This window comes from Hibiscus syriacus, unplaced genomic scaffold (assembly GCF_006381635.1).
Source record: "Hibiscus syriacus cultivar Baekdansim isolate YM2019G1 unplaced genomic scaffold, ASM638163v2 tig00116962_pilon, whole genome shotgun sequence".
In the NCBI taxonomy this organism is placed as follows: Eukaryota; Viridiplantae; Streptophyta; class Magnoliopsida; order Malvales; family Malvaceae; genus Hibiscus; species Hibiscus syriacus.
Window position 1 is genome coordinate 2,176,011 of NW_024063488.1, and position 27,643 is coordinate 2,203,653.

Consider the following 27,643-nt stretch of genomic DNA (forward strand, 5'->3'; position numbering starts at 1 on the left):
AACAATCAACTGCTATTTTTACCAACTCTTCTTTCGGTATCTGAAGTAATTATGGCATATTCCAGTTATACTCCCGTGGCATTTTCTTCGGGGACTTTTCTTCGGGGATTTCTTCTTCTTCTTTTTATTCTTCAGGGTTATATGAATTACAGAATGGATGTTCAACATGTTCATTCACAGTCGTAACTTCCTCCTCATTATCATCAATAACATCTTCCTCGGCAGCGGCTGTTTCATCATCAAAATTCGGGTATTGACCAATATCAAAATCATTACACGCAGGGTCTGTTTCTTCTTCTGAAACATCATCAAAATCTGAGTATTGACCAAGATCAAAGTTCGGGTATTGACCAAGATCAAATTTTGAATACCGACTAGTACTCACAATTTTTTCTGTTGGCTCATCATCGTCTAACTGGTTAATACGAAAACTGGAATTTGGTGCTGAAAGTTGATTGGGATTTGGATTACGGAAAGGTTGTGGGTTTTGAGTTTGTGTTTGGTATTGGAAATGTGGTGAAACAAAATTTGCTTGGTGATAAAATTGTGGTGGAACCATTAAATTTTGAGCACCATAAATTGGGGTTGAAAAACTTAGTTGATTACTACCCGCTACTGACCCAACTTCACTACTTCTAGGTTCAACAACATACAATGTAACATCATCTTGCGAAACACTAATGTAAGCAATGAATCGTTCAACATCTTCATTGTCGGTTAACAAATAAACTTTACCTTTTCTCTGATAAGATAGCCTAAATCCACTTAAGGGCTCTAAATTCAATTTACTTGCAACACGTAACATTAGAGTTTCATAAGTTAACTTTTTTAATGGCAGTTTTAGTTGAAGATTCATGGGTAAAGGCATATATTGTAAAACACCATGAACATTCTCCCATGACCCTCCAAAACACAAATCTATCCAAACATGATCAACATTAGATGATTTCATTATTGTAAATTAATTTACTAAACAAACGAGCTGCGAAACTAAAACCTGTTATCGGATGGGGAAGGATGTCGTTGGATATAGGAACGGATGTCACCGGAGAGAGTGATAGATTGAGATGGAATGAGTTGCGATTTAGGGATTTAGGTTATGAGTTATTGCTGCTGCGTAGTTATATACCCAAAACATTTGTGTTGCGAAACTAAAACCTATTACGAATTTGAAATTTAGCGTTGCGACAGTCAGAATCGCGTTGCGATTATGTATTATCACGTTGCGATAGTCAGAATTGCGTTACGATAGTCAGAATCGCGTTGCGATTTACATATTCGCATTGCGATTTTCTAAAATCGCAACGCGAATTTGGAAAATCGCAATGCGATAGTCAAAATAGCGTTGTGAATCTGGAAACTGATTTGTGATACTGGAGATCGTGTTGCGATTTAGAGATCGCATTGCGATTTTGTTGGTCATTTTGGAAAATCGAAAAAAAAGTTGTTCAAAATCGTATATTATAAGGAATTTTCGGTCACTGAGGTTATTTTCTCTTATATTTATTCTTGAGTGTTATTTCTTTATTCTAGAATTGTTCAAACATCTTACCTTTTGATGTTTTTCTTGTAAGTTTGCGAAATTTGTAATCTTCTCTTTGAGAAAGAGTGTTCTCATGAATTGGGGTATAATTCTTGAGGGTGTTGTAAGGTTATCTCTTTGGCCTCAAAAGAAAGAACAAATTAGTGAATTTGTTGGAAAATCCTTATTGTGGATAGCTAAGGTAATGGACGTAGACTTTGATTGAGAAAGTCAAACCACTCTAAATCGCTGTGCAAATACTTTCAATTTTCTGCAAAAGCTTCCACAAAATTTTAATTGCCAATTCACCCCCCTCTTGGCCGATTCCGTCAATCGATTAACTCAACAATTGGCATCAGAGCCTAACTCTTTAGAAGGTTTAATCGCCTCTTGAGTCAATTCGGGAAGAGTTACATCGATAATCAAAGTCATCAATGGCCTATACTTTAAACTTCGACTCCGGTCTCGATTCGATGCCCGTCAACAAGCCTCATTTCTTCAATGGGGCTAACTATGCCTATTGGAAAAATAGGATGATGTACTTCATTCAAGCAAGTGACATGGGAGCATGGAATGCAGTAGAAGAAGGATACATCAAGCCTCTCACTCATCTAAGATTATGGAGTGAAGGAGAGACAAGAAAGTTCCAGCTCAACTCCAAAGTCATCCATATCATATTTTGTGCTCTTGGACCAGATGAATACGGAAGAGTTTCATCTTGTACAACTGCCAAAGAAATATGGGACAAACTTCAAGTCACTCATGAAGGTACCGATAAGGTAAACAAATCTAAAATTAGTATTCTAACGCATAGCTATGAAAATTTTAGGATGAAACCAAATAAAGATATCAAAGCTATGACGGATAGATTTTCAACGATTCTCAATGGTCTCAAATCATATAGAGATATCATTTCAAATGAAAAGCTTGTGAGGAAGATAGTCTACTCCCTTCCAAAATCGTGGCAATCAAAGAAGACGACAATCATCGAGTCTAAGGACCTAACGCCCTTAACTCTTGAAGAACTAATCGGTTCCCTTCTCACTCATGAAATGATGCTTGAAGATGAAGTGGACCTCGATAAGATTGACGAGACACCAAAGGAGAAGGAGAAGAAGAAAAACATTGGAGTTACTCTCAAATCCACAAAAGATGAGAGTGATTCGAATGACGATGATGATGACGAGGAAATGACATTATTTTCCAAACGATTCAGAAAGCTGATGATGCCCAACCGAGGAAGAAAATTCAAACGTCATTAAGGCTTCAAAACTGAATCGAAGGAGAAAGACCCGATCATTTGCTATGAATGAAAAAAGCCAGGGCATGTCAAATATAATTGCCCACAATTGAAGAAAAAGGGTCAATCCAAAAAGAAGTACAAGGCTCATGTAGCTACATGGAGCGATGAAAAAGGTTCCGATGAAGAGGAACAAGAAGTTGCAAACTTGTGCTTGATGGCTATCGGGGAAGATTCTAAGGTAACCTCTAACTCATTCGATTTAGATGAATTATCTTATGATGAGTTATTAGAGGATTATAATGGGTTGGCTTCGGATTATAAGACTCTATTTTCAAAATACAAAAATGATATTTCAAAATTGAAAAATGAAAATAGTCTTATATCCAAGACCAACAATGAGCTTGAAAGTAAGATCAAAGAATTGCAAATCAAAATTAATGAATTTGAAAAGAAAAATACTAATTTGCATAACTTACTTTCAAAAGTTCATGATGATCATCAAAAGAAGATTGATGATCTTAAAACTTCTTTTAATAAGGTTGGAACAATTTTTTTTGAAAGAGGTGAGAATTCAAAATCCAACTTTGTTAAGAAAAGTTTTAGAATCTACAATTATAGAAGTCCTCAACGAACCTTGAATGGTAAAATTGTTAGGAGTATATGGGTTCCTAAAGAATTCATTACTACTAAATATAAGAATGTCCTTCATAAATGGATACCAAAGGGGACAAGGATTTTAGAAACTAATGAATATGGACCCAAAAGAATTTGGGTACCAAAAATTAGAAATTAATCTATGTTTGTAGGAAAATGAACATTGCTACAAGGCACGGGAAACGAATCCAAATTCATGGTACCTTGATAGTGGATGCTCAAGACACATGACCGAAGACAAAAGCCGGTTCATAGAGCTTAATAACAAAAATGGAGGAGAAATGACTTTTGGTGATAATTCAAAAGGTCACATTGAAGGTATTGGTACTATAGGTAATATCTCTTCCATATAAATTAAAAATGTGTTATATGTGAATGGATTAAAGCATAATCTATTGAGTATTAGTCAATTATTCGATAAGGGATTCAATGTCATGTTTGAAATTAATGGTTGTAAAGTCATTGACATTGCATTTAATCAGATTATGCTTGTTGGTCATAGAATAGGAAACATATGCATGAGTGTTTTTCAACGGTTAGTTCAAGAAGAATTGGTTCGAGGGCTGCCTAAACTAAAATTTGATAATGATAAAATATGTGATGCTTGTGCTAAAGGAAAACAAAAGTGAGTTTCTTTTAAATCCATTAATGATGTGTCAACTAGTAGAGTATTACAATTGATCCATATAGATCTTTTTGGGCCAACTAGGACTACTAGCTTGGGTGTAAAACAATATGCATTTGTCTTGGTAGATGACTATTCTAGATATACTTGGGTTCTATTCTTAAGTACTAAAGATGAAGCATTAGAAAATTTCATCACATTTTCAAAAGTAATCCAAAACGAAAAAGGTTACTCTATCACTAGTGTTAGAAGTGATCATGGCACTGAATTTGAAAATCTTAGATTTAATGAGTTTTATAATTCTAATGGTATTAGCAATAATTTTTTAGCACCTAGAGCTCCTCAACAAAATGGAGTTGTTGAGATGAAAAATCGAATTTTAGAAGAAATGGCTAGAACCATGCTTTGTGAAAATAATTTGCCAAAATATTTTTGGGCAGAATCCACAAATACCTCTTGTTATGTTGTAAATCGAGTAATGATTAGGCCAATTTTAAAGAAAACTCCATATGGAATTTTCAAAAATAAAAAGCCTAACATTAGTTATTTTCATCCTTTTGGATGTAAATGTTTTGTTTTAAACAACGGTAAAGAAAACCTTGGCAAATTTGATGCTAAAAGTGATGAAGGAATTTTTTGGGTTATTCCTTAAATTCTAAATCTTATTGAGTATTTAATAAAAGAACTTTAGTTGTAGAAGAGTCTATACATGTTGTTTTCGATGATAATCTCTTTCAGAGGAAGGATTCTTGTGTTAATGATGATGTAGGTATTATAAATACCTATGTTGGAGAATCATCATCAAAGGAAGAAACGAAAGATGAGGAAACTCATGATCCTCTCGAGAATCCAACCATTGAAGAAAGGGAAGTATCTTATCCAAGAGAGTACAACTATGTCAAGGATGGTGAGATTATAGGTGATCCATCCAAAGGGGTAACAACTCGATCTTCTCTTAGAAATATTTGTAATTATGTTGCATTTATTTCATGCATAGAGCCTAAGAATATTAAAGAAGCATTAAATGATGAACATTGGATTATGGCTATGCAAGAAGAGTTAAATCAATTTGAGAGAAGTAAAGTATGGAAATTAGTTGAAAGGCCTAGTAATAAATCTACTGTAGGTACTAGATGGGTATTTAGGAATAAGTTTGATGAGAGTGGTAATATAGTGAGAAACAAGGCTAGACTTGTTGCTCAATGGTATACTCAAGAAGAGGGCATAGACTATGATGAAACATACGCTCCCGTAGCTAGGATGGAAGAAATTAGAATGTTATTAGCATTTGCATGTTTTCATGAATTTAAATTATATCAAATGGATGTTAAAAGTTCATTTTTAAATGGTTTTATAAAAGAAGAAGTGTATGTGGAACAACCTCTAGGTTTTGAAGATTCAAAATTTCCGGATCATGTTCTTAAATTGACAAAAGCACTTTATGGTTTAAAACAAGCTCCTAGAGCTTGGTATGAAAGATTGTCAAATTTTTTTAATTGAAAAAGGTTTTTCAAAAGGGAAGGTTGACGCTACATTATTTTTAAAGCATAAAGGTAAAGATTTATTAGTAGTTCAAATTTAGGTTGATGATATAATATTTGGTGGTTCTACTAATGATGTTCTTTGCCAAGAATTTTCTAAGCTAATGCAAAGCGAATTCGAAATGAGCATGATGGGGGAGCTCTCATTTTTCTTGGGACTCCAAATCAAGCAAAGAAAAGATGGCATCTTCATCAATCAAGCTAAGTACGTCAAATATATGCTCAAGAAGTTTGGACTGGAAAATGGCAAACCTCATGACACTCCAATGAGCTCTTCAAAAAATCTTGACTTAGATGAATGAGGTAAATGTGTAGATGTTAAATTATATAGGTCAATGATTGGATCTTTACTTTATCTAACTGCAAGTAGACCATATATTATGTTTAGTGTCTGCTTATGTGCTAGATTTCAATCATGCCCTAAGGAATCACATTTACTAGCTGTTAAGAGAATCTTTAGATACCTTAAGGACACTCCTATTTTAGGACTTTGGTATCCTAGAGACTCTAGCTTTAGCTTGCATGCTTTTTCTGATGCGGATTATGGAGGATGCAAATTAGATAGGAAAAGAACCTCCGGTACTTGTCAATTCCTTGGAAATATGATGATTTCTTTGTTTTCAAAGAAACAAAATTGTGTTGCATTATCTACCACTGAAGCGGAATACATTTCAGCCGGTAGTTGTTGTGCACAAGTTTTATGGATGAAACAATAACTTTTTTATTATGGAATTGAAGTAGGTACTATTCCTATTAAGTGTGACAATACTAGTGCTATTTGTCTCACTAAAAATCCCATCCAACACTCTAGAACTAAGCACATTGAAATTAGACATCACTTTATTAGAGACCATGACTCTAAGGAAGATGTAGTTCTGGAATTTGTTGATACTTTGCACCAATTAGCGGATATTTTTACAAAACCCTTAGATAAGGAAAGATTTTGGACACTTAGGAGAGAATTAGGTTTAACTGGCCTATCTTCACTTAGTGTTTAAAAATAATTTTTAGCACTTTTAAGAATAAATGAAAAATGCTTAAAATAATATTTTTGATGTTATTCTTGTTAATAGTTAGGGAGAGTTTATGATTTTTAGTGAAAATTAATTGTTTGTTCAAATGATGTTTAATGACAAATTTGATTGTTTGAACATAGTTAATTTTCGAAATATGAGTTGTCAATACCACTAGGATTAATTAATTTAGCACTATTGGATGTTTAAAATACAAATTTTTTAATTTGGCAGAGGGAATCGATACCCCCATAAGGAAACCGATTCCCCATTTGAATGGGAACTGATTCCCCCTGTAGGGGAATCGATACCCCACTGGGATTCTGGTTTTTACGGGCAGAACACCCTATTTTTCTTAAACGCTCTTTATCTTCTTCCATTTTCGCCGTGCTCTTCTCTTCTCTTTCCCTATCTTCTATTTGCTTCATAACATCTATTTCTAGTCGGAATATCATCATTTTTCAAATCCTAAACCTGCTAGCATCATTAAAATCGTGCAAACAACATCAAAATCCACTCAATCTCATCTTTCAAGGTAAATTTTTCTAAACTCTCTATTTTATTAATTTTGAACATAGGACTAGTTTTAATTAGTTCTAGAAAGAAATAGTGAGCGGGAATTGATTATTAGTGCTTAGAAACTAAAATTTTACAACTAATTTCATCAAAATCTCACAAATTTTCTATTAATTTTTGAAATAAAAAAACGAAAATCTTTAATTAAGTTTAAAATTGATGATTTTTTATTTAGTTATGTTATTTACATGTAAACTATACATACTATGGTTTTTCAAACATTATTTTCAATAGTTTTTCAAAACTTTGCCCATTAGGATTTTTTTTAGAACCTTGAAATATTGATAACTCAATTGAGTTTTGGGATTGATTGAATTGCATACATGTGTTTTCTAAATTGAAGGTTATCCATTCTATTCCGATTTCATAAACCATGTCCAATCCTAAACGTGCTAGGTCATCATCTAGTTGCTCAAACCATCAATCCAACCCACCTCCAAATCCTCCACCTATCCCTCCAATTCCTAATCATAATCCCATTGATCCAAATTTGACTATCCAAAACTCATGTTTCAATCAACCTGGTCCTAGAAATAATCTTTTTTGGTATTATCAATATTTTGAATCATACAAAATTAGGGAAGAACGTATCCCATCTCTTCAGGCTATGATTGATATCAATTTTAGATATTTCCCTCTCCTACGAGAGTGGAAATTTGATAAAATTTGTAACCTTGAACCTCAAGTTTTTCATCAACTTATTCATATATTTTATTCTAATGTCGTGTGTATTAAAAATCAAGTTGAAACCAAAACAATAGCAGTTCATTCTTATCTTCTAGGACAATACTTTCATCTTGATTCGGCTTACATTGCTAATGCATTAGGATTAGATAATGATGGTTTATCTAATGAAAAACAAATTTTAGGTTCTCGTTATAAAACAAGGGATATTGCGGTTATTTTAGATCTTCATGACCGTTTTCTTCATCTAATGATCACTTGGTGGTTTCGACCATCCGGAGGTCGTTACTCTACTCTTCGTGCTTTAGATCTTTGGTGGATACATTGTTTCCAAAACAATCTTAAAATAAATCTTCCTGAGATTTGTTTTGCTGAAATTGTTGAAACTGTAAACCAAGTTCCAAATAAGAAACTTTGTTCTTCTCTAGTTTACGGTTGTATTCTTAGTAATCTCTTTTCTATAGCCGGGCTTAGAGTTGGTCTTGATGCCTCTTTTCCCTTAAAGAAACAAATCAATCTCATTTCCTTAACGAGATCGGGATGGATTAAGGATAAGCAAACTGGTGAATGGGTTCGAAGCACTGAGCATACTCCAGGAGCTAGTTCTTCACAAGCTCCACCGGCATCTAACGACTATCCTGATCTTGAACAATTAATGCGAGATATCGATGAAGCCGAATATGAGCCTGAGCAGCCCGAGGAGCAAGCACAACAAACGGATCAAATGCCTCCATATTTTCAATCTTTTATGGAGACATTCGATTTCCGATATACTACCATAGATTCACGCTTTACTTCTATAGGGTCTCATTTATCCGCAATGGGAGCTCAACAATTGGAAATTCTCTAGGAGATGCGCACAAACAACTCTTCTATGAATGAACGCATTGATGCACTCTCACATGAGATAGCTACTATGCGAGCTCATTCTCCTCCTCCCGATCCTCATACGGATGCTTGATTCTGTGTTTTGCTTTAGTACTTTGAACTTAAAGCTTATTGTTTAAACATTTTGAATGTTTTTGGATTGTTTTACTTTTGTTGTTGGATATTTGAACTTATTTGACGAATTATGGATGTTTGAACTTATATTTCTATATATTTGGTTTGGTTAAACTTATTCATTATTGCATCTTTTTCATCATGTTAGATATATGACCAATTTTTTTCATATCACATTGTTTATGATTATTGATTATGAAACTAATGGCTAACGTTTCTCTTGATTGTGTTCTTAGCAGCTTAAGCTATATTTATAATCAATTGGCTAATTACTTTTCAAAACCTTGTTTAAATTCTTTTAAAATGTCTTTTTGATTTAACAAAAAGGGGGAGAAGTGTTAAATGTTTTAAAGGGGAGAAGTGTTAAAGTAAGGGGGAGTAGTATTTTTCAAAATCAAAATTCATTTTCAAATTAGAAAATCTTAAAATGTTTTGTTATATCAAAAAGGGGGAGATTGTTGAAAACATTTTGATGTTTCGATATAACAAATTAAATTAAAAGAATTTTAATTTTGAAAATGATTTTTCTAAGCATATTCGATATATTAAATCGAATATCAAAATATTACTCAAAGTATTTCAAAGTTCATTTTAAATCCTTACTAAAGTGTAAAATTAAGTTTTAATCTTAATATAATTTCAAAACAATTTTACAAAGTATTTCGAACCGTTTCAAAGCCAAAAATTACAGTTTGTCCAGAGGGAACTGATTCCCCCCCAAGGGGGTACCGATTCCCCCCTGAATGGTTTGGCTCCGAGAAATTCCAGTATGCTCGGAGGGAACCGATTCCCCCCAGGGGGTATCGATTCCCCCCACTGTTCAATGGTCGAATATTTGAATTTTACACTTAGGGAACCGATTCCCCATGAGGGGGTACCGATTCCCCCCACGCTCCAAGCAGAAATATTAATTATTTTCACACTTAAACGACTCCAATAACTTCATTAATGATCCCCAACATTCAAAAGTGATTCAAGGTGTATTTAAGCAAGCTTAGAAGCCATTGATCAATAACAAGAAACAACAAGCAACTAGAATCAAGAGAGAATCAAAGAGAAAGCATCAAACCTCAAGTTTGAGCATTTCAAGCCTATTTTTCATTCAATATTCATTTTGCTTTCAAGAACAATTATTGTGCTCAATTATATTTATTCTTGAGTGTTCTTTCTTTGTTCTAGAATTGTGCAAATATCTTACCTTGTGAGGTTTTTCTTGTAAGTTTGTGAAATTTGTAATCTTCTCTTTGAGAAAGAGTGTTCTCAAGAATTGGGGTATAATTCTTGAGGGTGTTGTAAGGTTATCTCTTTGGCCTCAAAAGAAAGAACAAATTAGTGAATGTTTTGGAAAATCTATAGTGTGGATAGTTAAGGTAGTGGACGTAGACTTTGATTGAGAAAGTCGAACCACTCTAAATCGCTGTGCAAATACTTTCAATTTTTTGCAAAAGCTTCCACAAAATTTTAATTGCCAATTCACCCCCTCTTGGCCGATTCCGTCAATCGATTAACTCAACAGATACGTAAGGCATGCCTTAGGAATGAGTATACCCACTGTATTAAAATTCTAATGGAGGTATTATAGGCTCCCATGACATATGAAAATACAAGGGAGTGATGTTGCTGTAGCTCCACTCATTGGATGACTGGACTGGTGTGGTATAAAGTGTTAGTTTATACTAAATTATATGAGACTATTGTCTCTTTGAGTCCATTAAAATGAGAGCTAAAAGAAAATACATTTATTCGATGTGTATATGATTTCGTTATGTTTCAATTTAAACAATGGTTTCGATAAATCATTAATGATGAATATTGGAGAAAATAAGAGTTACAAGGGGTTATTCTAAAAGTTGATTTTCGTAGAGCTTATGACTCTGTTGAATGGCCAATTTTAATCAGAGCAATGTCAGAGATGGGCTTTGGTAATAGATAGTCCTCGTGGATTTCACAGTGCCTTTATTCTGCCTCAATTTCGGTCTTTGTTAATGGGTCACCTTTGGAAGAGTTTCCTATGGCCAAAGGACTTAGACAAGGTTGCAGTCTCTCTCCGCTTATGTTTAACATAGGATGTGAGCTACTTCATTTGATGCTATCTAAAACAGTAGACATGGGTCTGTTCCAAGGCTTTGTTATTGGGAAATCTGAAAATTCCGTTTGGTTGTCTCATCTTCAGTTTGTCGATGACCTAATCATTTTCTGCCAAGCCTCTCTTACCCAGATTAAAAATGTTAAAAGAGTGTTGAGGATTTTTAGTATTATGGCAGGGCTGCATCTAAACCTAGCGAAGAGCAAACTGTTTGGTATTAATGTGGATGACGCAGTTTTAACAGATTGGGCATTAGCAGTGGGTTGTTCAGTTGGTTCCTTTCCCATAGATTATTTGGGACTTCCCCTAGGTGCTAAGAAAAATTCAGAAGTCTTATAGGATCCAGTTTTTAAGAACTTTAGTTCCAAACTTGATGGGTGGAAAGCTTCTTGTCTTTCATTGGCTGGCATGACAGTCTTATTGAAGTCGGTGTCAACTTCCTTACCAATCTTTTTCTTATCACTTTTTAAATGCCTTGCAAAATTGGTAAGAAGTTAAATTCATTAATGGCCAACTTTCTATGGGGTGATAAGGAGGAAAAGAGAAGGATACACTGAGTGAATTGGAGTACAGTTTGCAGGCCCTTGAATTATGGTGGTCTCAGTGTTCTTGACTTGAATCTTACTAATCGGATTCTACTGGGAAAATGGGTGTGGAAGTTTTCTCAATGAAAAAAATTCCTTATGGAAAAGTGTGTTGTCTAGCAAACACAAGGTTAGTTGCAATACCATGCCTATTAGGAAGGTTACTTCTCCCCAATCTTCTTGGATTTTGAGAGGTATTGCCAATAATTTCTTGAAGAACGATTCGGAGGGTGATTGTCTCATATCATATTCGAAGTTGCAAGTGGGCAATGGAAAGTCCATTTTTTTTTTTGGATTGATGCATGGGTTGATGAGTTTCCTTTAAAAAATCTATTCCCTAGAATCTTTGTGCTATCTCCTAACAAATGGGAAAAGGTTGCTGAGTTTGGCAGCTTTGAATCGAACGGTTGGGTGTGGAATACTCAAACAAGAAGGAATTTGTGTGATTGGGAATTGGATCAATGGATGGATTTTATGTCAAAACTGAAGGATATTAAACTATCAGATTCAGTAGAAGACTTTCTAACTTGATCTGCAAGTGGTGATGGACTATTCTCGGTTAAATCTTGCAGAAGTGCAATTGGTAATATGTCTGGGGGTAGTGATCTGTGGTTAAAAGGGGTATGGCTGGGATTGTATTCACCTCGTGTGGAAGCTTTCCTTTGGCAGCTAGCTCATGAGAAAGTGGCAGTCGGAGCAGAGTTGGTTAAGAGAGGATTGTCCATAGGTGATGATATTCTTTGTCCATTTTGTAAGAAACATGAGGAATCAACACAATATTTATTTATTTCGTGTTATGTAGTCTGGGAATTATGGAATAAAATAGTAAGCTTTTGGGATTTATCAGTAGTTTTACCCCAAGACCCTCATTCTTTACTTAGCTCCTGGGGTGAGTTGAGGGTGAACTCGTTGATTTGGAAGTTTATTTTGGGAGTCGTATTTTGGTTTATTTGGAAAGTTAGGAATGCACTGGTGTTTAAAGGTTCACCTCTAGACAGGTTGTCTCTGTTCTTCATTGTTAGATTCAGGTTATCTAAATGGTTTCTAGCCAAGTTCCCTAAGTTCCCTATATAGGAGGATGTACTGATTAGTGACCCATATCTTGCAGATGGTATTTCAGCCTAAATCTAAATATTATCATGTGATTCGATGGCTTCCCCTGTAGACTTTTTGAAGATGAATGTTTGGAGCAGTAAGGCTAGATGGCTCGGATGGAGGGATTGGAGGTATTTTAAGGGATTGGAATAGTTGTACTCTTCTGACTTTTTCAGAGAATGTTGGTCAAGGTCCCCCTCCAGTTGTTGAATTAAAGGCTATAAAAAGAGGCATTGAAATCTTTTTGTCATCACGTTGGGTTTCTGTTGGTAGGTTGATAGTTGAGAGTGACTGTAAGTCTGCAGTGGAATGGATTCAGTCCCCGTCTTTGGCTCCTATTTTTTTCTCGCCTTTAGTTAAATAGATCTCGACACTAATCTCTGAAAAAGTGCAATCAGTTAGGTTGATTCCAAGGGCGTGTAATGGGGAGGCAGACAGTTTAGCAAAGAAAGGGATTGGTTGATTGTAAGGTTACTTTGTGGATCTTTCTGTTCCAGTGAGCAGGTTTCTGTTGTTGGTGGGGTTTTTAAGTTTTATGTAATTCAATTTGGTGTAATTGTTAAATCATATGTAATTTCTTAATATTAATAAAATTTTAAAGGCACTCTTTTCCTCCTTCCACTGATTAAGGAGCTCCTATTCAAGCTCCATTAATTAAGAAGAGGGTTTTTAACGAGGCCTACAATTCCTATAAAAAATGATGAATAACATTCAAATTGTGTCATACGAGTAAGAAAACACGAGTGATTGTGTCACATGATTCAGTTATGAATTTTCAATATTTTATCATCTCATTTGCATCATTAATATCTGAATTGAAGCATTTAGTATGCAAAATAGTTGCATCATAATATCTGAAATGAAGCATTTAGTAGGTAAATAGTAAGTCAAAGTTACATGTTTAATGTTCTTTCTTAACCTTTATTATTGTGTATGTTTTCGAGTATGTAATGAAATAGTTTTCGGTTTAAACTAAAGGCAATGTAGGTCTCATTTGGGTTAGATTTTGATTTATTTTGTTTTAGGCTTTAAACTGTTTAACAAGGTTTTAAAGGTGTTTTGATCTTGTTTGATTTACATGATATGGATGTATGTCGGATGGGATAAAACATGCTATAGGACTTGATATGTACAAACTTAGGGTTTTATTGATTAGTTTGTTTGGACAAATCACAAAGCATGTAATCAATATGTTAAACTTCTTAGAAATAGCAATTTTGTATGCATAATTGAACTTTTAACTTTCAAAGCATTCCCAAATGTTAACTTAATGTTATGGAGCATGATTCAGGTGTGTTTTGACATGTTTATGATGATTCAAGTATGTCTAAGCATGTTTATTGACTCAACACAACAACGCCACACATGATAACTTTAGCGGCGTTTTTATACAACACTGCAACAAATTAGTGAAGCCTGTCGATTTTTCGTAAAAATAATATGGTCAACGTAACCAACAGAAAAAGTACATAGCACCGACAAAATCCGCAAACAAGGAAAGTCTCAGCTTGGAAATTAATCTTAACTTTCAGCTGCAACAGCCACCTTGTTGAGAAGCAGTGCCATCCCTACCTCCATAGGTCGATGCTTGACTCACTTGTCCAATTTTAATGCCATGGGCAAAAACAGATCAAAGAATATGAAGATTGATCCCAAAGATTTCTTGTGAAACAATGAATGAACTATCCTGAAACTGGTCGATCTAATTCTCATTACTGTTATCAAACTTATTTGACGGTAACCTCATTTGATATGTCAATAACTCCATCCTGAATTTTCTTGTAGATTTTTGAAGCTGTGCTTAGAAATGCCTGCAATAATCTTCTTGTTATAAGTGAATGAAGCATTTGCAAGTAGTTGTGAGCATAAGAAGAGAACTAAATGTTATGACCTCTTCGACGTTCTGAGCCGTTTTAGGCCGAGGCCTCCATGAATATCAGTCCATGTTCCCTAGCAAACTGCCCGCCTTCCTCTGTGCTCACTGCCCTTCTATGAGCCAAATCATACTTGTTGCCGATAAGCATGACTGTCATATTCTCATTTTCATACCGGCTTGCTTCCTCCAACCAGCTAGACAAGTGATTGAAAGTCTCCCTCCTGATTATTTATCATCAACCATATACAGATGCACAAATGTTATTACTGCAGCCATCAGTACGTATAAAATTGTCTGTCTAAATAATTTATGGTCGGCTGGCGAAAGCTTGAGTAAGCTTCCTTAACTAAACTCAGAGGTCTGGAAAGAACAAATATGTACCTCGTAATATCATAGACCCGAAGTGCACCCGCGGCTCCACGGTAGTAAGATCTTGTAATGGATCTGAATGATTCTTGGCCTGCTGGAAAAACAAAGTAAATTCAACACCATAACTGAAAAAGAAAAAATATGCTTCATATTTTAAATATATAAAGAGAACTTTTTCGGAAAAACCAATTACAATGAAACAAATAGACTCGTAGTTACAACGTGCATATCAACCACTAAGACCAGATGCCACAGAAAACTTTAGTCTAATCAAGGGATATTACTATTCTACTTAAGACAATTTTAATGCATTTTAACATGTTAGATCGACCTCAGACATGTCGTACTTGGGGAATCCAGAAATAGCATAATATTATAGAATAAGATAATCTTAGAATCACTGGGAAAGATAACAGCTTAAATTGAGAGAAAAGAGTATTCAACAGCACATACAGACGTTACATTAGAATGTAACTTCATCCAAAAACACTTCAAAGCTTTTCTTAAAAAAGAAAAGAAAAAAAAAAGAGTAAACTATACCAGATACCATTGAGTTTTAAGTCCTGTATTACTTATATCACTAACCTTATAGTTTCTTCAATTATAAGAGTGAACTTTAATTTTAAATTCAATTATACCACTGAATCGTTAAAATTCAAACAGTGTAATGACATAGACAAAACTACATCGTTTTGGTGCGGTTATTAATCGTTTTAGGCACTTAACTTTAGGGTGCATTGATTTTGTCACTGTACTTTTAAACATTTCACATTTTGGTATTACACTTTTTTGGCCGCCGTCGACAGTCAATCACCAGTCGTCTTTCACGATAAGAACAACAGAAAAACGTACGCATTTCACTCCTCTTTCTTTTCTTAGGATTGATTTTCTACAAAATCCACTCAAAATCAACAATATTAAATGAAAAATATACATGAATGAATTTTCATCGATTTTGAGTGGGTTTCATATTAAAGAGGAGTGAAATACGAACATTTTGAAATCGATTTTCCACAAAAGACGCCTGGTGTTGGGTAATTGGTTGCCCACAAATAGGGTCTAAAACAACGTCGTTTTGAGCATCAATATTCGTCATCAAAACGACATCTTTTTGTACATGTTATCACAGTAACTGAAATATATATAAATTTAACGGTCCAGGAACATAGTTGAGGTCAAAAATAAAGTTTAGGGCTATAATTTAAAAAATTGAAAGTTTAATAGTGGTATAAACTTATACAAGTTCAATGGTATAGTTTCAAAAAAGATACTGAAAAACCAACCGTAGCCCAAATCTGAAGCTTGATTGGCTTGTTCTCAATATTTGATCATTCTGGCTCCAAATTCAACACCAATGGTTAAATCATGAACAGGCTGAAACCTTTTATCAGTGAATTGCGAAAGAAGACATGATTTCCCAACTCCTGCAAATCCAATACCAACATACTTATACTAAAACACCAAATTGCACAAACTTTTCCATACTTCACCACTGCAATATATCCTTTGCAAAACTTCATTGGAATGTAATTTAAGTCTTTATTTGCAAAAAGGAAGGAGCAACAACTAGCGGTGGATCTAAAAATATTTTTTAGACTTGGTAATACAAAACTTTTTAATGAGATGAAACTATCAATAAAATAAATAGCTAACCATAGTGAATTTTCTTCTCTTCTACCCATGATTTTTCCCGAAAGTGTTTTTCACATAAATTCTTAGTGTCTATTTTATTGAGCGATCATTATGCATGTCATTATCATCTAAAATTATATTTACATTTTTATAATTATTGTTTAAATAAGAAAATATGAAAGAGAATTTAAAAAATGAAAGAGAAAATGGGAGAGATGTGAAGGTATGGGTAATTTAATTTCTATATATATTATTTGAATAAAAAACATAAAATAAATTTAAAAGTGATTGAAAGAAAAATATAGAGAGATGAAAGCAGGGTTAGTATGAGCTTTATGGAGAAAGAGAACAAGAAGATAAGATAATGCATTTGATTTGGTTATCGAGTTCCTAAAACTCTGATATATTTTATGTAATTCCTATGTGATTCAACGATAAATTAAAGGAGATTAGAAAAATGAAATTGAAGGATTTTAAATTAGATTCATAGAGTTCAATGCATTTTTTGATGAAATAAATACTAATTTTTATTTAAAGGACATGAAATGTTAAATTTAAAATTTTGACGTCCAATAATTATCAGTAGTGATGACTAATGATAATAACAGATGATCGACGCTAAAAGATTTTGGATGAATTTTAGGGTTGAGAGAGTTTTTAAGTTTTTTATTGGAAGATGTGAATGAATGAAACAAAAGTATATATTTTATATAAAGTCTAATAATTAAATTAAAATTTAATATTTTTTTGTTAAGATATCATATTATCATAGTGAGAATTAAAAATTCAATTATCAAATTATAATAAATTAATATAGTAAATAATTGAATAATTTAACTTTTTTAAGATAAGATAAAGGAATGTGACAATTCTGTCTTCTTTTCCTGATGGCTTAATATCCAAATAAGTGCTCAAACTATACTTTTTTTCTCAAATAGATGCTTACAATGTTTTTTGAACCATCCAGGTGTCTAACATAACAAACGTTATCATTTTAGGTGTTCGAGCCGTCAACGGCGTTAATTTCCTACGTTAAGTGCCACGTGCCACGATATGATAGTTTTAAAATTTTTATATAAAATTTTAAAAATAAAATTATATATTTTTTGAAAAGAAAATATATAAATTTTGAAATAACCCAAAAACTTTGTAAACCTTCATTTCAATCCCTAAACCCACGCCACTCGCCACCCTTTGCTATCAACGAAGCTCCACCAACCTCACCTCCCCCGGCGACCAAAACCCCTATGAAATCGTAACTGATCGATGGTCGATCAATGGTGAATCGACGTTTTATACCCCGCGAACCCTAGGATTAAAATCACGATCCCACATAATTTTGACGTCCAATCGGCGATAACTATGGCGGCGTATAACTAGAATGATGGCAAAAACTAAGTCGGCGGCAATGGTCGTGGCCGGAAAGGACGGCGGCGGGTGGTTAGTGTCAAGATTTGGAGATTTTGAGACTTTTTTGTAATTTAAAAGAAATTATGATTTTTGTTATAAATATTTTTAATATTTTTATTTAAAAATAAATTTCAAAATTACCAGATTGTGACACGTGTCACTTAACGGGAAAAACTAACGACCGTTACATCTTGGGCACCTAAAGTGGTCACGTTTGTAACGTTAGTCACTTAGATGGTCCAGAAAATACTTTAGGCACCTATTCGAGAAAAAATATATAATTTAGAAACTTATTTAAGTATTAAGCCTTTCCTGATTGACAACAATTTAATCCTTTAATAGCTTCGTGAGTCAACAGTAAAACCATAAACTATTATTAACAGAAACTAACTGAATCTCCAAGAATAGTGATATCAGACTATATTAGTTAACTGCTAAGATCAGCTTACACTAACATTTCCCCAGATCTTAAAAGAAAAAGAAAAGAAAATATATAAAATAAAATTAATTTATGTATTAAAATATAAATAATACATGCACCAAATGATGGAATTCTGCTCAAAGCTTATGTTATCCTAAACCCTTGAAGATCCGCAACTTGCAGCAGGTCTGATTAGCTACAAAATGTTCCATTTGTCATCTTTTATTGACAAATTATTGGAGTGGAGTGTACCTCAAATTAGAGTTCCACTAGGAATCAAGGCATCCTTTACTATCGTTACAATACCACTCTTTATGAAATATCCATCCGTTTCCTTTGCAGCTTCTTGCACATTGTCGCTGTTAATGATCTGAAATTGAATCCACCATTCATCTCTTTTCTCAAGGAGATGGGTTTAATTAATGGAGTAGAACAGAAAAATAAATAAAAACTAACCTTTACATCGTCGCCAATTCGGGCATTCTTGTCTATAATGGCTCTCTTGATGTGCGAATTTTTTCCTATACCAATTGAAACGCTTCCCTTTTCAGCTAGAAACTTTCTGTCAGCCTCAGTCTGCGGGAGGAAGAAGACAATGACGAAATACAGAGATTATTACCAATTAAAAATGTCCAAATAAAAAACTTAATTTTGAGGGTATACTATACTATACTACCTCGTAATAATCTGCTCCCATCAGTAAGGTATCCTCTATGATTGCACCCTCTGAAATGCAAGATCGAAGACCAACAACAGAATGGTGAATTCTGCAGTTCTGCAATCAACCCAATTAATTAAATTTTCATTTTAAACCATTGGGAAAACTGTAAAAAGTAAGCAGATTATCCCTCAAGGAACAAACCTTAATAACACAGCCCTCGCCAATGACACTGTCTGTGACATCAGCATCCAGCATTTTGGATGGAGGCAAATAACGAGGCTGTGTGTAGATTGGAGATGAACGGTCATAGAAACTGGGAACAATACAAGTATCTAAGTTATTTCTTCAAGCTTGTAAAATGATTGTGCAGTGAGGAATCCATTAAAATACCTAAAATCTGGCACTGGTTTCTTGGTAATTCCCAGATTTGCATTGTAAAATGCCTCTATCGTACCAATGTCCTCCCAGTAGCCCTCATACAAGTAAGCTTGTACCTACATGTACTAATAAACTATTTAGATTCAGAATGATAATGGTTACAACTAACAACCATGCATGCATGCATGAAGCGGTGAATGCTTACCCTCATCCCAATGGAAGTAGCACCTGGAATGACTTCACTTCCAAAATCATTAGCGGCTGGGAACTTATTTGAAAGAAGATCCAACATCACATTTTTACTTACAACATATATGCCCATACTAGCAATGAAAGGCATTTCTTTTGCTTTCATTTCGTCAAGTCCTAAAATCGTCGTGTCAACCTAAACACAACACCATCAAAATTAAAACCAGAAGCATTAAGCAATTATCATGTGAAAATCTCATCATTCTACCTGCATAGCTTTCAGTTGGTCCCCTTTGGGTTTCTCAGAGAACTCAATTATCCGCCCTTCTTCATCAATTTTCATCAAACCAAATGAAGTAGCCCGTTTTTCATCCATCGGAAAGGCTGCCACAGTAATGTCAGCACTAGTCTCTCTATGTGCTAGGATAAATCTTTCATAGTCCATCCTATATAAATGGTCCCCAGCAAGAACCAAAAACTCCAGAATATTATGCTCCTCAAACAACCACAAATATTGCCTCACAGCATCTGCTGTCCCCTGTACACATTCGTTATAACAACGAAAAATTGAAAACAATTATTCATAAACAATAAAATCACTGATGGACAAAAGGAGTGGACGGGACAATCTCCCTTAAACCTTAACATAAAATTATACGTTCATCCCAAATATAATCCATTTTAGTAGTAACTAACCTGGAACCAGTTAGGGTTTTCAGGACTCTGTTGAGCAGCAAGAACTTCAACGAACCCTTCCTTCTTGTAACCACCCATGTTACTGGCGTATGCTCGGGAAAGATGACGGTTCAGCGAAGCGGAATTGAACTGCGTCAGTACGTATATTTTGGATATATTACTGTTCAAGCAGTTGCTAACTGGAATATCAATCAGCCTGTAATTTGCTCCCAACGGAACGGCTGGCTTTGCTCTCTTCTTTGTCAGTGGGTAAAGCCTTGTCCCTGCTCCGCCTCCTAATATAATCCCCAAAACACTCTGCCAAACAATCAGAATTTTCCAAACTTTCATAAAACAACAATAATAAATGGAAAAGCCTCAATCGGCTGATCAGAAAAACAAACGGAAAGTTACTCGACTAGTGTCCGGTTCAAGGCATGTTTGGGAGTTCCTGGAATCCGAAACGGCTTTCGGCGAGATGGTGAACGCAGTCCGTTTTGTTTGGTGGGAACCTGGAACGGTTCTGAAATCAATCTTGTCACCGGAAAGAGAAGAAGTCGAGAACGACAAGTTCGGAGGAGCAGTTGATGATCGGTGGCTCCATGAAACGGAAGAACCGTTGATCGGTGTCGTAGCGGACAACCTGAGAGCAGCTATGCATTCCATTTGTGGTTTTGCTGTTTTACTCTAAAATGAGTGTAGTGCAGTCTGGAGTGGCAGGTTTATGGATCTGAAGTTTGACGTAATAGTTTTCATTTTTAGGAAATATTTAAAAGGGATTTATGTGCCAAAATTAGTAATTGATTAACTTGTGGCTGTTGTTTCACTCTTACCGTTAAAATTCGTAACAAACCTTATTAAATGGATTTTAATTATTTATTTATTTATCATTTAATAAAAATTAATAAGGTAAAGTATACAAAAGGTCCCCTGATTATAGGTCATTGCTTTGTTGAGTCCCCAACTATTAAAATCTACAAAATGATTCATCTATCATAGGGTGTTGTTTTATAAAGTACTTCGATTATTAAAAGTTATAAAATGTTCATTCAATTATTCATAGATTCTAAACTCATCATTTTTGATTAAAAAAATTGAAGGTCGCTTGAGTTAGACGTTAATATACTGACTGAGATATGATAATATCATATTTTAGTGATGTATACTGACACCATTATTGCTTTCAAGCACTAACTCGACGGTATAACATTTCGAGCACTAGCTTGACAACATAATGTAAACAGAGACTCGTTCCACAAAATATTATGAGATTAGATTTTTATCATATCTCAATCAGCATGTTAAAGTCCTACTTAAACGACCACCAATTTCTGAATGTAAAATGATGAGTTTGGAACATATAAATAGTTAGGAGACCATTTTGTAACTTTTAATAGTTAGGAGACTCAACAAAGCATCGATGTGTAGATGAATGATCATTTTTTAACTTTTAATAGTTAGGAGACTCAACAGAGCAACATCCTATAGTCGGGGTACTATTTGTGTATTTTTACCCAAAACTATATTTAGTTTTTTATATTGGAAATTTAATTTGTTATGACTTTTAGATAAATTAAATATCAAGTTTTGGGTTATTTATTAACTAAATTAATATGCTAGACTGACCTCAATGTTGAATAATTCAATTGAGAGTTTTAATCGAAAAACATGTTTAATTATTAAGTAATTAATGTCAAAGATTAAATGTTGTTAGACATTAATACAGATAGTGGGAAGAAAGATGAGGAACATATGTACATCCCTTCCTTCTTCAATACGTGAGATTAAGAAGAAGAACGTAATCCTTCTTCAATCTATTTTCATGTCGTCGTGAGGAAGCAAATTGAAAGTTTAGAATTCATGTTTTAGCAAATTAAATTAAGAATTAGCATCTTTGAGCTCAACCCTACAAAATCCATCAATTAGATTTGTTGATAGTAAAAAATAGATACGATAATTATAAATAATTCATCTTTTTTAATTTGAACGGAGAACTGCAACTAATGATTAAGTGGTCCGTGTCAATTCTGTATATGAAGGTTGAATTCATAGGGGATTTTAAATTTTTTATATGTATTTTTTATTGAAATTTATTTTCGTTCCCTTAGAATTTTAGGAGTTCATCCCCTCCTAAAATTTTAGGAGTTCGTTCCTTCTAACATAAAATTTTGCATCTGGTCCAAGTGAATCACCATTAAATGTTGAACAGAGAATGAACACTATTGAGTCCCTTCTGAAGTACAGGAAAACTTGACAACAATGGTAATAAGGATTCTTCAAATGAAGAGCAGCCATAGCAACACAGATGAAATCTTTGATGAGTTCTACAACCTTAAGTTTATGAACCGCCAAATAGTTCGAATTAATAAAGTTGGCAAGGGTAAAATACAATTTTATTTTCGTTTCAATTATATATTTAAGTCATTAAATTACAAATGCATCGTGATAATAATTAACACACAATCACTGAATCATTAGCTCATTAAAAAATTGACAACTTAAAATAGTCACCAATTGTTTTAGAATCACTGATTCTATGTTAATCATTATCTCCTATGCAATTGTAATTTAATGACTTAATGATATAATTAAAACGAAAATAAAATTAAACTATTTTGCGGTTTATAAACCTAAGGCTGCAGATCTAATCAAAGAATTCATCTGTGCTGCTACGGCTGCTCTTCATTTGAAGAATCCTTATTACCATTGTTGTCATTAACACAGAATCAGCGATAGTCGCTCAACTATTAAAATTACAAATACGGGTTAGCGTCTGGTTTAGACAGACGTTAATTTTTTAACAGAAAATGATGAGTTTGAAACATATGAACCATTTTGTAACTTTTAATAGTTGAAAAACTCAATAAAATAATATTTTATAATCGAAGGATCATTTGGTAACTTTTAATAGTCGGAACTTAACAAAATAGTATTTATAATCGGGAGATCATTTGTATAATTTACTATAAAATTTATTGATTTTTTTATTTAAAACTTAATGTATTTATTATATAGTTTATTGAGTTTAAAAAAATACAATTTACAAATCAATTAATTTTTTTACCTACTTTTAAAATTAATTTCTTTTAATATTTATTATTAGAGATCTAATTTTTTTTAATAGTCTGGGTAATTATCATGAGTAGTACTTGTTCATAATCTTTCTAAACCAATAGACAACGTAAGTGCACTCTACAGACACACAACTGCTCGAATCCAGATCTTTAATAAATTCAATTTTTAAATTTACTCTTTTAAGTCGCAAACCCTCATAAAAGCATCTATATACATCGCGGGCCTACGATATTAGGCAAAATCACAAGTAAAACAGGAGATGGTTGAATCAAAAGTGCAAAACAATTACTTTTATCATTATCAATCAAACGACTTGCTGTTATATATATATATAAATTATGTGAAAACACAGCATTAAACCACAATTTTTATTGTGCAATATCCATGAAAAGAAAACGAAATTATTGAATTTATCTCATCTACCAACCAATCTTTAGATAAGCTTCTTCTTTTGGAAGAACCGCTTCAAGTACCACACTTGCAGGCCTGAAACTACGATGCATGTGCCCAAAGACATGATACTAAACCACGCAACTCTCGCGTTTGTGGTCTCACTCGTGCTCCTCATTTCTGCTTCTCTGTTATCCATTAAGGATGAGATAAACTAAGGATGATGCTGGCTTTACTTAAAAACTGCACAGCTGAACAGGAACTTTAACACTTACCTGCTTTTCAGATACAGTAAGTTCTCATGAATGGCCTCCACTGCTCCTTCGAGTTTCCTCAGCTCCAGCTCAACGCCCTTTTAAATGTAAATAAGCATGATGAAAGCAGAGGAGGTAAAAAGACTATCTCAAAAACGATTATTTTTTACCTAAATATAATGAAAATATTCTGAAAATAACACCAATTTCAGATTATTTATCGTATTGACAGCCCTTTTTCCCACGTCAATGAAGACGTGTTTTGTAGGAAGCGTCTTCTGTCTACGTGGCATAACACTGACATGGTTTGGGTTAAAATGGAAAAAAGTAAGGCCAAAAATATGAAAATCTTATATGGGTTTTGTTTGAAAAGAACAAACGTGTGCAGTGCGTTCGACACGTAATTACACCAGCATGAGTACGAGCCGGGCGAGTCTTATGTTCAATTACCTTTTAAATACATATGTAAAAATTTATATTTAAACATTTAAAAACTCACATATATAAATAATGTGAGATTTAAAAATCCTAGTTAGCTTCACAAATCCTACATTGTTTAAATACGAGGGTTTTCAAATATTTAAATATAGTTTTTTAAACATACATTTATTAAGCGATTAAAGAAGGCTAATACACACTACTGTCATCCACCGTAGACATTTATTCTTTTGAACAAATCCTACAAAATATTTTTGGTCCTTTTTTTCTTTTTTCATTTTAACTTGAACGGTGCTAATACACGCCAATAGACAAAACGGGTTTCCTGCAAAAGGAGTCTTCTAAAAAGCGGTACCTGCAATATTTATCATGATGCACTGGGAGGAGGACCAGCCACACGGTTTCTTTTCAGTATCCGGGCACAAATAAAGGTGAAGTATGGAAATTTTAAAAATGAATTGCTCACCTCAAGTTTTTCTTTTCTGGCAACTGACTCCCAGTCTTTAGCTGCAATTCCAGTTTTCCAGTCAATGTTGACAACAATTTCACCAGTTGCACTAGTATGGTTATCCGACCAGAAACATGCTAGGTAATTGCCAGCCTCCTCGGTTGTGAACGCAAATCGCCCGTACGTCACATTCTCCCGGTGATGAAGATCGTTTCCATACGGGGATGTCACCTACACAGTTACAAACTTTGTGTTTCAAGTTCACTGCAATGCTGGAGAACGCATCACAGTTTCCTCTTCATAGACTAAAAGTATATTGCAAAAGATAAACCAAACCATGGGATGTTAACTTAATTTCCATGGCCAAACATGGTATTTGGAGATCAGAAAAGGTTAAATGAAAGAAAATACCTTGACAATTTCATCTTTAATTTTCCATTCATCCACTATTCCAATAGTTTTTTTTTTGGGAATATTAACTTGAGAGAAATCATGTCCACAGTTCGAAGTAAATTCCATGAATCCCAAGGATTCATTACAAATACCGATACACGATACAAGATTTTATGTTAGAGAAAAAATTTAAAAAAAAATTAAAAACTAAAATAAATTATCAATAGAAAATATAAAAAATATTTAGATTACATGATTTTTTTTCAAAAAATGAATAATGTAATGCTATACCTATGTTTTCCCATAATTTGGTAATGCTTACGATATCACAGCTAAAATGCAGAAATAATTCAACATCTCTATGAAGAGTAAGCAATTTCAAGCACAAGCAACAACGAAATCTGATTCTGAAACCAGAACAAAAATTCAAAATTGCACCCTTTATTATCTTAAAATTATATATAAGAGCAAAGTTTAAACAATTCACTGATATTTCCTCATTCATATGGAAGTTAGATTAATCCGTATTAATTATTTATTAACCAAAACTAAAAAGAAAAGAAAAACAAATCCTAATAATCATTTCGTAACAAGATGGAAAGAGGGAAATATCAAAACCTTGACGGCAACGGGAGCAGTTTGACCGTCGTCGACGGAAACCACGACGTAGTCGGCTAAAACAACGACATTGCTGTGGATTTCCTCGGAGACGCACTTAGTACCAGTTTTGGGAAGATTCAACCAAATGGCATCACCCACAGGAGCAGTACTCAAAGCCCACAGTAATATGAAGAACAACGATGGGGATATCATCATCGCCTTTGGCACGTTAGAATCCCTTTTCATCTCCAACATAAACAAAATTCCTATTTTTCCGCCCTACAATTTTAGGTCTTTATTTGGGTGAGATCGGAAAATTTTCGATCAAAGGTCCAACACCATCGAGGCAACGGCCACCTCCGCTTCGGTTTCCTTTTGTTTTGTTAATGTTCTTTTTACAGTTTATATTACAAATTCAATGTTGTATATTGCCATGTTGGCATTTCCTCTACTAAGATCTTTCCACGTCAATGTCTTGACGTGTCCTAATTTGACGTTTCCTAAATTAAAACAATAGTAAATTACACTATTAGAAAATTGCAAATCATGTTTATAATAAAATCGATCTTAAAGTATTTGTATTTTTTAATATCTTTTATCGAATTATTTTTTTATAAAATTTATATAAATTGACGTAATCCCTCTAAAGATTTAATATTTTAATACTGTGATATTTATCGATAATTTTTCGATGAGATTAATTTTAAAATATGTTATTTGTCTTCTCGTAAAAGTTATTTCTTATCATTTATGTTTTTGAACGAATACTTTAAACTCTTCATGTAACACCCACAGACCGATAAGGGTAGCCCTATCCGATCCGGGGTGTCACATTAGGGCCACCGGAGCGACCCACTGTAAAAATAGCGGAAAATTTAAAACTTTTTATCAGAACATGCAAACTTATAAAATCATTTGTCGCTATTTAAAAATAAAACAGATTTTCAGACTCATATATAAATCAAAATACAATTACATGCCCCCTAATCACATGTACCATACTCTGCAACAACGCCGAAAGAACTCCCTTACTGAAGTCGATAGATGCACTGATACAATTCTTTTAACCTGAAAATGTGAGTAATAGAATGAGCTTCGAAAAGCTCAGTAATACAGAACTACCAGATGATGCTGAAGAACGTGCAGATACAAATAAACATATATTTCCTTATTGTTTCCGAACATGTACATATTTTTATGCTGAGCAAAGATCCTACTGATATTTCAGGTAGTAACGAACAATGAGCTTTCAGTTCAGAGAAATATTTAGGATGACTGAGTTCAGGAGATCAGAATAGGTTTTCTAGTGTGTTCCCAAAAACCATGTAACTTTTTAGATCTTTTTAAAATATATATATATATACCCCCATCCCATCACAACATAATGTGTAGGTTCCCCAGAACCATACACCCAACCCAACACAACATATAAGGCCCTGAGCACAAAGCCGAGGTACCTGCGGAAATTCTTCCTTCAACAATACCCCCCAATTAAAACATTTTTCCGTCATTAAACGAAGATATCAGAAATCAAAACAGAATTCAGAACAGATATCAGAACAGAATCCAGATCAGAAATCAGAACAGAATTCAGGTCATTTATCAGAACAGAATTCAAGTCGGAAATCAGATAAAATATTTATATGATTAGGGAACACACCAGAGTTTACAGATATTATTCAGAGATGCTAAATAATCTTAGCAGGCAGAGAAACACGGATTTTCAGTATACCGATAAAATACTGGACGTTAGAAATACTATTGGAAAAGTTCAATAACTGACAGAATCATCAGTTATTTAGGATATGA

General features: G+C 33.9%; 2 protein-coding genes and 1 pseudogene across 2 annotated transcripts; all 3 read right to left on the bottom strand.

Annotated features, from left to right (window-relative positions):
• Positions 1-14,068: 14,068 nt before the first annotated feature.
• Positions 14,069-17,663, bottom strand: LOC120190179 (annotated as a pseudogene).
• Positions 17,664-18,586: 923 nt separating this feature from the next.
• LOC120190180 (glucose-1-phosphate adenylyltransferase small subunit, chloroplastic/amyloplastic-like) lies at positions 18,587-20,902 on the bottom strand. The gene is made up of 9 exons (XM_039193299.1): positions 20,651-20,902; positions 20,258-20,554; positions 19,830-20,099; positions 19,578-19,757; positions 19,385-19,488; positions 19,196-19,307; positions 19,010-19,108; positions 18,790-18,909; positions 18,587-18,703 (listed from the first exon to the last, which is right to left on the bottom strand). Exons 1-9 carry the CDS (start codon positions 20,900-20,902, stop codon positions 18,587-18,589), a joined length of 1,551 nt encoding a protein of 516 aa, XP_039049230.1.
• A 2,842-nt stretch (positions 20,903-23,744) lies between these two features.
• LOC120190097 (transmembrane emp24 domain-containing protein p24delta3-like) lies at positions 23,745-26,129 on the bottom strand. Its single transcript, XM_039193226.1, has 4 exons — positions 25,853-26,129; positions 24,860-25,072; positions 23,977-24,053; positions 23,745-23,889 (listed from the first exon to the last, which is right to left on the bottom strand). Exons 1-4 carry the CDS (start codon positions 26,087-26,089, stop codon positions 23,745-23,747), a joined length of 672 nt encoding a protein of 223 aa, XP_039049157.1. The 5' UTR covers positions 26,090-26,129.
• Positions 26,130-27,643: the final 1,514 nt, after the last annotated feature.